This window comes from Schistosoma mansoni (genome assembly GCF_000237925.1).
Source record: "Schistosoma mansoni, WGS project CABG00000000 data, supercontig 0283, strain Puerto Rico, whole genome shotgun sequence".
In the NCBI taxonomy this organism is placed as follows: domain Eukaryota; kingdom Metazoa; phylum Platyhelminthes; class Trematoda; order Strigeidida; family Schistosomatidae; genus Schistosoma; species Schistosoma mansoni.
This window is the reverse complement of record NW_017386143.1, coordinates 1-13647: the sequence shown is the minus strand read 5'-3', so window position 1 is coordinate 13647 and position 13647 is coordinate 1. Positions and strand designations below refer to the sequence as shown.

General features: G+C 40.3%; 1 protein-coding gene across 1 annotated transcript; it reads left to right on the top strand.

Annotated features, from left to right (window-relative positions):
- Positions 1-11133: 11133 nt before the first annotated feature.
- On the top strand, positions 11134-12078 carry Smp_205320 (unnamed protein product; the record flags this gene model as incomplete). The annotated part of the gene is made up of 1 exon (XM_018790554.1): positions 11134-12078. One exon carries the CDS (start codon positions 11134-11136, stop codon positions 12076-12078), a length of 945 nt encoding a protein of 314 aa, XP_018644699.1.
- Between the last annotated feature and the right edge of the window lie 1569 nt (positions 12079-13647).

Sequence of the window (13647 nt, the reverse complement as noted above, 5' to 3'; positions counted from 1 at the left end):
ATTGACACGGGGTGATGAGTGGTGAGTGGTTGTGTGGTTGATTGATTGAGTGTGTGAGTGAGTGTGTGATTGAGTGAGTGAGTGATTGAGTGATTGAGTGAGTGAGTGAGTGAGTATTATGTGTTGTGTAGTGTGTAATGTTGTCGTGAATAGCAGAGTGTATTTGCATGATGATGGTGAAATGGAATGTTGAAATTGATGAGTAAGTTTTGTGTAGTTCCAATCATTTTCCGTGTGGTCGAGTGGTCTAAGGCGTTGGATGGGGAACCACGTTTAGACGGTATCCCACCATCAACATACCTATTCACAACCACTAACATCACATTTTCACATCACACACAATACCCACTATCACATATCACATACATACTACCACAATCACACAATCACAGCCCAACATCATCACAGTCATCAACAACAACGAAACTACTACTACTACTACTACTAATACTACTTATATCTATATAAGTAGTATATATGGCGAGTCAGGAATAGAATGTCTGGCAGCAGAAATTCGTGAAGTTCAAGGAGGAAAGAACGTGAACAGAAAGCGATTGGTATTGAAATGAAGGAACAGTGAATTGTGAGACGATTGATTGACATTTGCAAAGGAACAGTCAAGGTTCATTGATATTTTGCAAATTAAGTATTTACTGTTTTCCTCTCACATTTTACTAAGACATTCTGCAATTTTCACTTCAAATACATTGGATTGTCCCCACTCGTCTTCTTGTTCTTGTTCTTGTTCTTGTTGTTGTTGTTGTTGTTCACCACACTACAACTATTACAATTACAACTACAAATACAACGAAAAAACAAAAACAGTACTACAACCACAAACAAAACCACAATCACCACGTCACACTCTCCACATTCTCACTCCGTCCCCTGTAACTTCCACACTTCATTTCATTCATGCATTCACAACACCGACCAGTCACAGTCACTTGCCTAGTCCCACTCACACACAACATCGTCTCCTCACTGTATCCAACTACTACTGTCATGTGTGCCGATTGCTTAACTCAGTGTGAAGTTGATTCAGCACGTGGGATGGCATGCAGACACATTGAGTGGACAAGTGTCAAACAGACAGGATGAAACACACTCTCCCTCACTGACTCATCGTCTGAACGTGTTACACTGCGTAGTTTGTGGAAGCCGACAGTGGTGGATGGATTGACACGGGGTGATGAGTGGTGAGTGGTTGTGTGGTTGATTGATTGAGTGTGTGAGTGAGTGTGTGATTGAGTGAGTGAGTGATTGAGTGATTGATTGAGTGAGTGAGTGAGTATTATGTGTTGTGTAGTGTGTAATGTTGTCGTGAATAGCAGAGTGTATTTGCATGATGATGGTGAAATGGAATGTTGAAATTGATGAGTAAGTTTTGTGTAGTTCCAATCATTTTCCGTGTGGTCGAGTGGTCTAAGGCGTTGGATGGGGAACCACGTTTAGACGGTGCCGGTTCGAATCCCACCATCAACATACCTATTCACAACCACTAACATCACATTTTCACATCACACACAATACCCACTATCACATACATACTACCACAATCACACAATCACAGCCCAACATCATCACAGTCATCAACAACAACAACGAAACTACTACTACTACTACTACTAATACTACTTATATCTATATAAGTAGTATATATGGCGAGTCAGGAATAGAATGTCTGGCAGCAGAAATTCGTGAAGTTCAAGGAGGAAAGAACGTGAACAGAAAGCGATTGGTATTGAAATGAAGGAACAGTGAATTGTGAGACGATTGATTGACATTTGCAAAGGAACAGTCAAGGTTCATTGATATTTTGCAAATTAAGTATTTACTGTTTTCCTCTCACATTTTACTAAGACATTCTGCAATTTTCACTTCAAATACATTGGATTGTCCCCACTCGTGTTCTTGTTGTTGTTGTTGTTGTTGTTGTCGTTGTTGTTGTTCACCACACTACAACTATTACAATTACAACTACAAATACAACGAAAAAACAAAAACAGTACTACAACCACAAACAAAACCACAATCACCACGTCACACTCTCCACATTCTCACTCCGTCCCCTGTAACTTCCACACTTCATTTCATTCATGCATTCACAACACCGACCAGTCACAGTCACTTGCCTAGTCCCACTCACACACAACATCGTCTCCTCACTGTATCCAACTACTACTGTCATGTGTGCCGATTGCTTAACTCAGTGTGAAGTTGATTCAGCACGTGGGATGGCATGCAGACACATTGAGTGGACAAGTGTCAAACAGACAGGATGAAACACACTCTCCCTCACTGACTCATCGTCTGAACGTGTTACACTGCGTAGTTTGTGGAAGCCGACAGTGGTGGATGGATTGACACGGGGTGATGAGTGGTGAGTGGTTGTGTGGTTGATTGATTGAGTGTGTGAGTGAGTGTGTGATTGAGTGAGTGAGTGATTGAGTGATTGAGTGATTGAGTGAGTGAGTGAGTGAGTATTATTTGTTGTGTAGTGTGTAATGTTGTCGTGAATAGCAGAGTGTATTTGCATGATGATGGTGAAATGGAATGTTGAAATTGATGAGTAAGTTTTGTGTAGTTCCAATCATTTTCCGTGTGGTCGAGTGGTCTAAGGCGTTGGATGGGGAACCACGTTTAGACGGTGCCGGTTCGAATCCCACCATCAACATACCTATTCACAACCACTAACATCACATTTTCACATCACACACAATACCCACTATCACATACATACTACCACAATCACACAATCACACAATCACAGCCCAACATCATCACAGTCATCAACAACAACGAAACTACTACTACTACTACTACTAATACTACTTATATCTATATAAGTAGTATATATGGCGAGTCAGGAATGGAATGTCTGGCAGCAGAAATTCGTGAAGTTCAAGGAGGAAATAACGTGAACAGAAAGCGATTGGTATTGAAATGAAGGAACAGTGAATTGTGAGACGATTGATTGACATTTGCAAAGGAACAGTCAAGGTTCATTGATATTTTGCAAATTAAGTATTTACTGTTTTCCTCTCACATTTTACTAAGACATTCTGCAATTTTCACTTCAAATACATTGGATTGTCCCCACTCGTCTTCTTGTTCTTGTTCTTGTTCTTGTTCTTGTTGTTGTTGTTGTTGTTCACCACACTACAACTATTACAATTACAACTACAAATACAACGAAAAAACAAAAACAGTACTACAACCACAAACAAAACCACAATCACCACGTCACACTCTCCACATTCTCACTCCGTCCCCTGTAACTTCCACACTTCATTTCATTCATGCATTCACAACACCGACCAGTCACAGTCACTTGCCTAGTCCCACTCACACACAACATCGTCTCCTCACTGTATCCAACTACTACTGTCATGTGTGCCGATTGCTTAACTCAGTGTGAAGTTGATTCAGCACGTGGGATGGCATGCAGACACATTGAGTGGACAAGTGTCAAACAGACAGGATGAAACACACTCTCCCTCACTGACTCATCATCTGAACGTGTTACACTGCGTAGTTTGTCGAAGCAGACAGTGGTGAATGGATTGACACGGGGTGATGAGTGGTGAGTGGTTGTGTGATTGATTGTTTGAGTGTGTGAGTGAGTGTGTGATTGAGTGAGTGATTGAGTGAGTGAGTGATTGATTGAGTAGTATGTGTTGTGTAGTATGTAGTGTTGTCGTGAATAGCAGAGTGTATTTGCATGATGATGGTGAAATGGAATGTTGAAATTGTTGAGTAAGTTTTGTGTAGTTCCAATCATTTTCCGTGTGGTCGAGTGGTCTAAGGCGTTGGATGGGGAACCACGTTTAGACGACGCCGGTTCGAATCCCACCATCAACATACCTTTTCACAACCACTAACATCACATTTTCGCATCACACACAATACCCACTATCACATACATACTACCACAATCACACAATCACAGCCCAACATCATCACAGTCATCAACAACAACGAATACTACTACTACTACTACTAATACTACTTATATCTATATAAGTAGTATATATGGCGAGTCAGGAATAGAATGTCTGGCAGCAGAAATTCGTGAAGTTCAAGGAGGAAAGAACGTGAACAGAAAGCGATTGGTATTGAAATGAAGGAACAGTGAATTGTGAGACGATTGATTGACATTCGCAAAGGAACAGTCAAGGTTCATTGATATTTTGCAAATTAAGTATTTACTGTTTTCCTCTCACATTTTACTAAGACATTCTGCAATTTTCACTTCAAATACATTGGATTGTCCCCACTCGTCTTCTTGTTCTTGTTCTTGTTCTTGTTCTTGTTGTTGTTCACCACACTACAACTATTACAATTACAACTACAAATACAACGAAAAAACAAAAACAGTACTACAACCACAAACAAAACCACAATCACCACGTCACACTCTCCACATTCTCACTCCGTCCCCTGTTACTTCCACACTTCATTTCATTCATGCATTCACAACACCGACCAGTCACAGTCACTTGCCTAGTCCCACTCACACACAACATCGTCTCCTCACTGTATCCAACTACTACTGTCATGTGTGCCGATTGCTTAACTCAGTGTGAACTTGATTCAGCACGTGGGATGGCATGCACACACATTGAGTGGACAAGTGTCAAACACACAGGATGAAACACACTCTCCCTCACTGACTCATCATCTGAACGTGTTACACTGCGTAGTTTGTCGAAGCAGACAGTGGTGAATGGATTGACACGGGGTGATGAGTGGTGAGTGGTTGTGTGATTGATTGTTTGAGTGTGTGAGTGAGTGTGTGATTGAGTGAGTGATTGAGTGAGTGAGTGATTGATTGAGTAGTATGTGTTGTGTAGTGTGTAGTGTTGTCGTGAATAGCAGAGTGTATTTGCATGATGATGGTGAAATGGAATGTTGAAATTGATGAGTAAGTTTTGTGTAGTTCCAATCATTTTCCGTGTGGTCGAGTGGTCTAAGGCGTTGGATGGGGAACCACGTTTAGACGACGCCGGTTCGAATCCCACCATCAACATACCTATTCACAACCACTAACATCACATTTTCACATCACACACAATACCCACTATCACATACATACTACCACAATCACACAATCACAGCCCAACATCATCACAGTCATCAACAACAACGAATACTACTACTACTACTACTAATACTACTTATATCTATATAAGTAGTATATATGGCGAGTCAGGAATAGAATGTCTGGCAGCAGAAATTCGTGAAGTTCAAGGAGGAAAGAACGTGAACAGAAAGCGATTGGTATTGAAATGAAGGAACAGTGAATTGTGAGACGATTGATTGACATTCGCAAAGGAACAGTCAAGGTTCATTGATATTTTGCAAATTAAGTATTTACTGTTTTCCTCTCACATTTTACTAAGACATTCTGCAATTTTCACTTCAAATACATTGGATTGTCCCCACTCGTCTTCTTGTTCTTGTTCTTGTTGTTGTTGTTGTTGTTGTTGTTCACCACACTACAACTATTACAATTACAACTACAAATACAACGAAAAAACAAAAACAGTACTACAACCACAAACAAAACCACAATCACCACGTCACACTCTCCACATTCTCACTCCGTCCCCTGTAACTTCCACACTTCATTTCATTCATGCATTCACAACACCGACCAGTCACAGTCACTTGCCTAGTCCCACTCACACACAACATCGTCTCCTCACTGTATCCAACTACTACTGTCATGTGTGCCGATTGCTTAACTCAGTGTGAAGTTGATTCAGCACGTGGGATGGCATGCAGACACATTGAGTGGACAAGTGTCAAACAGACAGGATGAAACACACTCTCCCTCACTGACTCATCGTCTGAACGTGTTACACTGCGTAGTTTGTGGAAGCCGACAGTGGTGGATGGATTGACACGGGGTGATGAGTGGTGAGTGGTTGTGTGGTTGATTGATTGAGTGTGTGAGTGAGTGTGTGATTGAGTGAGTGAGTGATTGAGTGAGTGAGTGAGTGAGTATTATGTGTTGTGTAGTGTGTAATGTTGTCGTGAATAGCAGAGTGTATTTGCATGATGATGGTGAAATGGAATGTTGAAATTGATGAGTAAGTTTTGTGTAGTTCCAATCATTTTCCGTGTGGTCGAGTGGTCTAAGGCGTTGGATGGGGAACCACGTTTAGACGGTGCCGGTTCGAATCCCACCATCAACATACCTATTCACAACCACTAACATCACATTTTCACATCACACACAATACCCACTATCACATACATACTACCACAATCACACAATCACAGCCCAACATCATCACAGTCATCAACAACAACGAAACTACTACTACTACTACTACTAATACTACTTATATCTATATAAGTAGTATATATGGCGAGTCAGGAATAGAATGTCTGGCAGCAGAAATTCGTGAAGTTCAAGGAGGAAAGAACGTGAACAGAAAGCGATTGGTATTGAAATGAAGGAACAGTGAATTGTGAGACGATTGATTGACATTTGCAAAGGAACAGTCAAGGTTCATTGATATTTTGCAAATTAAGTATTTACTGTTTTCCTCTCACATTTTACTAAGACATTCTGCAATTTTCACTTCAAATACATTGGATTGTCCCCACTCGTCTTCTTGTTCTTGTTCTTGTTGTTGTTGTTGTCGTTGTTGTTGTTCACCACACTACAACTATTACAATTACAACTACAAATACAACGAAAAAACAAAAACAGTACTACAACCACAAACAAAACCACAATCACCACGTCACACTCTCCACATTCTCACTCCGTCCCCTGTAACTTCCACACTTCATTTCATTCATGCATTCACAACACCGACCAGTCACAGTCACTTGCCTAGTCCCACTCACACACAACATCGTCTCCTCACTGTATCCAACTACTACTGTCATGTGTGCCGATTGCTTAACTCAGTGTGAAGTTGATTCAGCACGTGGGATGGCATGCAGACACATTGAGTGGACAAGTGTCAAACAGACAGGATGAAACACACTCTCCCTCACTGACTCATCGTCTGAACGTGTTACACTGCGTAGTTTGTGGAAGCCGACAGTGGTGGATGGATTGACACGGGGTGATGAGTGGTGAGTGGTTGTGTGGTTGATTGATTGAGTGTGTGAGTGAGTGTGTGATTGATTGAGTGAGTGAGTGATTGAGTGATTGAGTGAGTGAGTGAGTGAGTATAATGTGTTGTGTAGTGTGTAATGTTGTCGTGAATAGCAGAGTGTATTTGCATGATGATGGTGAAATGGAATGTTGAAATTGATGAGTAAGTTTTGTGTAGTTCCAATCATTTTCCGTGTGGTCGAGTGGTCTAAGGCGTTGGATGGGGAACCACGTTTAGACGGTGCCGGTTCGAATCCCACCATCAACATACCTATTCACAACCACTAACATCACATTTTCACATCACACACAATACCCACTATCACATACATACTACCACAATCACACAATCACACAATCACAGCCCAACATCATCACAGTCATCAACAACAACGAAACTACTACTACTACTACTACTACTACTAATACTACTTATATCTATATAAGTAGTATATATGGCGAGTCAGGAATAGAATGTCTGGCAGCAGAAATTCGTGAAGTTCAAGGAGGAAAGAACGTGAACAGAAAGCGATTGGTATTGAAATGAAGGAACAGTGAATTGTGAGACGATTGATTGACATTTGCAAAGGAACAGTCAAGGTTCATTGATATTTTGCAAATTAAGTATTTACTGTTTTCCTCTCACATTTTACTAAGACATTCTGCAATTTTCACTTCAAATACATTGGATTGTCCCCACTCGTCTTCTTGTTCTTGTTCTTGTTGTTGTTGTTGTTCACCACACTACAACTATTACAATTACAACTACAAATACAACGAAAAAACAAAAACAGTACTACAACCACAAACAAAACCACAATCACCACGTCACACTCTCCACATTCTCACTCCGTCCCCTGTAACTTCCACACTTCATTTCATTCATGCATTCACAACACCGACCAGTCACAGTCACTTGCCTAGTCCCACTCACACACAACATCGTCTCCTCACTGTATCCAACTACTACTGTCATGTGTGCCGATTGCTTAACTCAGTGTGAAGTTGATTCAGCACGTGGGATGGCATGCAGACACATTGAGTGGACAAGTGTCAAACAGACAGGATGAAACACACTCTCCCTCACTGACTCATCGTCTGAACGTGTTACACTGCGTAGTTTGTGGAAGCCGACAGTGGTGGATGGATTGACACGGGGTGATGAGTGGTGAGTGGTTGTGTGGTTGATTGATTGAGTGTGTGAGTGAGTGTGTGATTGAGTGAGTGAGTGATTGAGTGATTGAGTGAGTGAGTGAGTGAGTATAATGTGTTGTGTAGTGTGTAATGTTGTCGTGAATAGCAGAGTGTATTTGCATGATGATGGTGAAATGGAATGTTGAAATTGATGAGTAAGTTTTGTGTAGTTCCAATCATTTTCCGTGTGGTCGAGTGGTCTAAGGCGTTGGATGGGGAACCACGTTTAGACGGTGCCGGTTCGAATCCCACCATCAACATACCTATTCACAACCACTAACATCACATTTTCACATCACACACAATACCCACTATCACATACATACTACCACAATCACACAATCACAGCCCAACATCATCACAGTCATCAACAACAACGAAACTACTACTACTACTACTACTAATACTACTTATATCTATATAAGTAGTATATATGGCGAGTCAGGAATAGAATGTCTGGCAGCAGAAATTCGTGAAGTTCAAGGAGGAAAGAACGTGAACAGAAAGCGATTGGTATTGAAATGAAGGAACAGTGAATTGTGAGACGATTGATTGACATTTGCAAAGGAACAGTCAAGGTTCATTGATATTTTGCAAATTAAGTATTTACTGTTTTCCTCTCACATTTTACTAAGACATTCTGCAATTTTCACTTCAAATACATTGGATTGTCCCCACTCGTCTTCTTGTTCTTGTTCTTGTTGTTGTTGTTGTCGTTGTTGTTGTTCACCACACTACAACTATTACAATTACAACTACAAATACAACGAAAAAACAAAAACAGTACTACAACCACAAACAAAACCACAATCACCACGTCACACTCTCCACATTCTCACTCCGTCCCCTGTAACTTCCACACTTCATTTCATTCATGCATTCACAACACCGACCAGTCACAGTCACTTGCCTAGTCCCACTCACACACAACATCGTCTCCTCACTGTATCCAACTACTACTGTCATGTGTGCCGATTGCTTAACTCAGTGTGAAGTTGATTCAGCACGTGGGATGGCATGCAGACACATTGAGTGGACAAGTGTCAAACAGACAGGATGAAACACACTCTCCCTCACTGACTCATCGTCTGAACGTGTTACACTGCGTAGTTTGTGGAAGCCGACAGTGGTGGATGGATTGACACGGGGTGATGAGTGGTGAGTGGTTGTGTGGTTGATTGATTGAGTGTGTGAGTGAGTGTGTGATTGAGTGAGTGAGTGATTGAGTGATTGAGTGAGTGAGTGAGTGAGTGAGTATTATGTGTTGTGTAGTGTGTAATGTTGTCGTGAATAGCAGAGTGTATTTGCATGATGATGGTGAAATGGAATGTTGAAATTGATGAGTAAGTTTTGTGTAGTTCCAATCATTTTCCGTGTGGTCGAGTGGTCTAAGGCGTTGGATGGGGAACCACGTTTAGACGGTGCACGCCGGTTCGAATCCCACCATCAACATACCTATTCACAACCACTAACATCACATTTTCACATCACACACAATACCCACTATCACATACATACTACCACAATCACACAATCACAGCCCAACATCATCACAGTCATCAACAACAACGAATACTACTACTACTACTACTACTAATACTACTTATATCTATATAAGTAGTATATATGGCGAGTCAGGAATAGAATGTCTGGCAGCAGAAATTCGTGAAGTTCAAGGAGGAAATAACGTGAACAGAAAGCGATTGGTATTGAAATGAAGGAACAGTGAATTGTGAGACGATTGATTGACATTTGCAAAGGAACAGTCAAGGTTCATTGATATTTTGCAAATTAAGTATTTACTGTTTTCCTCTCACATTTTACTAAGACATTCTGCAATTTTCACTTCAAATACATTGGATTGTCCCCACTCGTCTTCTTGTTCTTGTTCTTGTTCTTGTTCTTGTTGTTGTTCACCACACTACAACTATTACAATTACAACTACAAATACAACGAAAAAACAAAAACAGTACTACAACCACAAACAAAACCACAATCACCACGTCACACTCTCCACATTCTCACTCCGTCCCCTGTAACTTCCACACTTCATTTCATTCATGCATTCACAACACCGACCAGTCACAGTCACTTGCCTAGTCCCACTCACACACAACATCGTCTCCTCACTGTATCCAACTACTACTGTCATGTGTGCCGATTGCTTAACTCAGTGTGAAGTTGATTCAGCACGTGGGATGGCATGCAGACACATTGAGTGGACAAGTGTCAAACAGACAGGATGAAACACACTCTCCCTCACTGACTCATCGTCTGAACGTGTTACACTGCGTAGTTTGTGGAAGCCGACAGTGGTGGATGGATTGACACGGGGTGATGAGTGGTGAGTGGTTGTGTGGTTGATTGATTGAGTGTGTGAGTGAGTGTGTGATTGAGTGAGTGAGTGATTGAGTGATTGAGTGAGTGAGTGAGTGAGTGAGTATTATGTGTTGTGTAGTGTGTAATGTTGTCGTGAATAGCAGAGTGTATTTGCATGATGATGGTGAAATGGAATGTTGAAATTGATGAGTAAGTTTTGTGTAGTTCCAATCATTTTCCGTGTGGTCGAGTGGTCTAAGGCGTTGGATGGGGAACCACGTTTAGACGGTGCCGGTTCGAATCCCACCATCAACATACCTATTCACAACCACTAACATCACATTTTCACATCACACACAATACCCACTATCACATACATACTACCACAATCACACAATCACAGCCCAACATCATCACAGTCATCAACAACAACGAAACTACTACTACTACTACTACTAATACTAATACTCAGATTTCTCATGTTATTGTACCAGATATGGTTTGTCGTAATAATTCACATACTTCTGATGTAATTTCTTACAACTCTGAGAATAGAATGTTAAATGAGTCAAATCATGATCAAAAACCAAATTCAGTCATGGTAGATGTTGAATTCCCTGATGATCCATTACCTAATGAAACTCTTAATCAATTTGAGGAAAATATTTCAGAAGAATCGGATTCTGATATCATATCAAGTGTCAGTGGTCCTCATAATGAATTGATCTCTAATGATATTCCTAATGAATGTGAAAAATATGTTTCTTATGAGTTGAATTCTAGTCATATTTCTGATGTTATTGTGTCATATGTTGGATACTCTCACGAACAATGCATGTTGAATAGAATCCCTAGTCAGGGGTATAATGATACAGAGGGGATAGCAAAATTTTCCGAAGCAACCAGAGAACCAGTTTGCCCAGAAGTGAAGTTTGCACAGACAGAGAATCCAAATCAAGTCCAAGATTATCCTAATGAATATGAGGCAGATGAATGTTTTCTATTCGATTGTTTCGCAGGTAAATCAAGCCTAATTGAATCACATGTGTTAATTACATATATCAATGCATATCCATCTGTATATTCTAATATGAATAACAAAAAGTATATGTATCATGATTTTTATTCAAGTCAAAGTCACAGGATGGAATACCTCAAATCATATATCAGTGTTTATCCCCAAATACTCACATACAGTAGTCGATGCGTAAGATTTGAGAAGATAATGCAAATTGGGAATGTCATATTGGCTAAAACATTGCGAAGTAAGGACCCAACATTATTTCGTGGGGGAGGGTATTGTTGGAAAGTCCATGATGCAAATTCTAAATATCAATGGTTTCACTACAAAGCCGGAGTGCTGATTGTATACAATTCCAGAACCCAGGTTAGTCTGTTCCAATTTCGGTTGTTAATTCTAATACTAATGAGTGCATTCTAAATAATACAGAGTCTACATCCAATACACTTTCGGACCGATGTAAGATGAATTTAAGAAGAAGACGAACAATCGATTACAGACACTTACACTCCAATTTCAGCTGTGGCGGTTGTGGTGTTTAAATAAATCAATGACTTCTTCGTATTGATGACTGTTGTAATTTTGAATTCCAAATACAATACATTCGTTCGGGCTTATCTAATACTTCTTGATTACATTGCGTTATTCCTGGGATTACTAGTTTATACTATAATTCGAATACTTCTAATTATCATAATATAGTTTCCATATAACTATATATACGAATGTACAGCTTAAGTAAATGATTTCGTCGAAAAGGAAATTTTCTTCGCTGAATTCTCTTTTTCTTATTCAATGACATTATGAGTTATTTTAGTTATCTAAAAAGCTATTAATTTTGGGGATTTATTTACCGCCATACTCTTAGTAGTGACCTGTCACTTAATCGTGTCTGTCGCCTATTCGGATAGAGAGAACTATGGGAAATATATTGAACAGTTATCTCTTTACTCCTCACGCACTACATTTGATGTGAGTGAAGAACTTCCAAGTGAGAAGAGATATTTTTTTAAAATTTTGGTTTGAGTATAACTTTGCATTCTATTTTTGGATACGTTTTAAGAGAGCAATGTGCTTACCAAATTAAGGGGCATAAAACAGGAACACTTGTTTAGGTGAGGTAGCAAGTGAAAACAGGAAAGTATTTTGATTATTTTCTGGGCCAGGCTATTAATTGTCCTAGTAAGAGTGAGTACGATTAGTTGGCTACAGACTGACAATGGGGAGAGGAACTTGGCGTGTCCAAGGGCATGACGTCTAAGTTTTACAAAGTGGTAGAAAGCATAACACTACAATCTCTAGAGAGCGCATGGTGGATGGAGTATAGCTTCTGTAAACTTTTAGCATTATGCATTTATTAGTTTTCAATAGGAGAGGGCCTTGGCAAATTAATCTCCTATAACACATCAATCTTCTTCGAGAGTTGAGATGTGATTTGGGCCACATTTTTCCCAACAGGTCTTAAAAGCATCAGCGTTGAGAGACTTTGAGAGTCAAGACAGTTAGACAGGCAATTAAAGAACAAAAAGTACAGGGATAATTCAAGGATGACGTTTTGTGGGACTCCATTTGTCATAGTAAAACCAATCTGGAGGTGAAGTGCAGACCTCTGCAGATTTCAACAACCTATGTAAAGTTGGTAAACAAGGATGGATAGTGGCTAGCAGTGGAATCGAGGACGCGCGTTTCGTTCTATTTGGGACTCGTCAGCTGGATGTACCTGCATCTCAGAGTTGATGTTCACTCAGACTGGAACCCAGTATCTTTCGCTTCAAACGCCATCGCGTTATCCACTCGGCCACTGAGTCCTGATAGCCACTTGCTTGTGCAATGGGGTGAAGTTGAAATTTACTTAGTATTGTTTGTTTGGATCTTCCCATTGATGTTTTTAGGACTGCAACTGGTCAGTCTCTAATTGGCATGTGTGCATACTGTGCGTATTGTCTCAATATAGCCTAAATTCACAAGGATGGTAAGCAAAGATGGGAA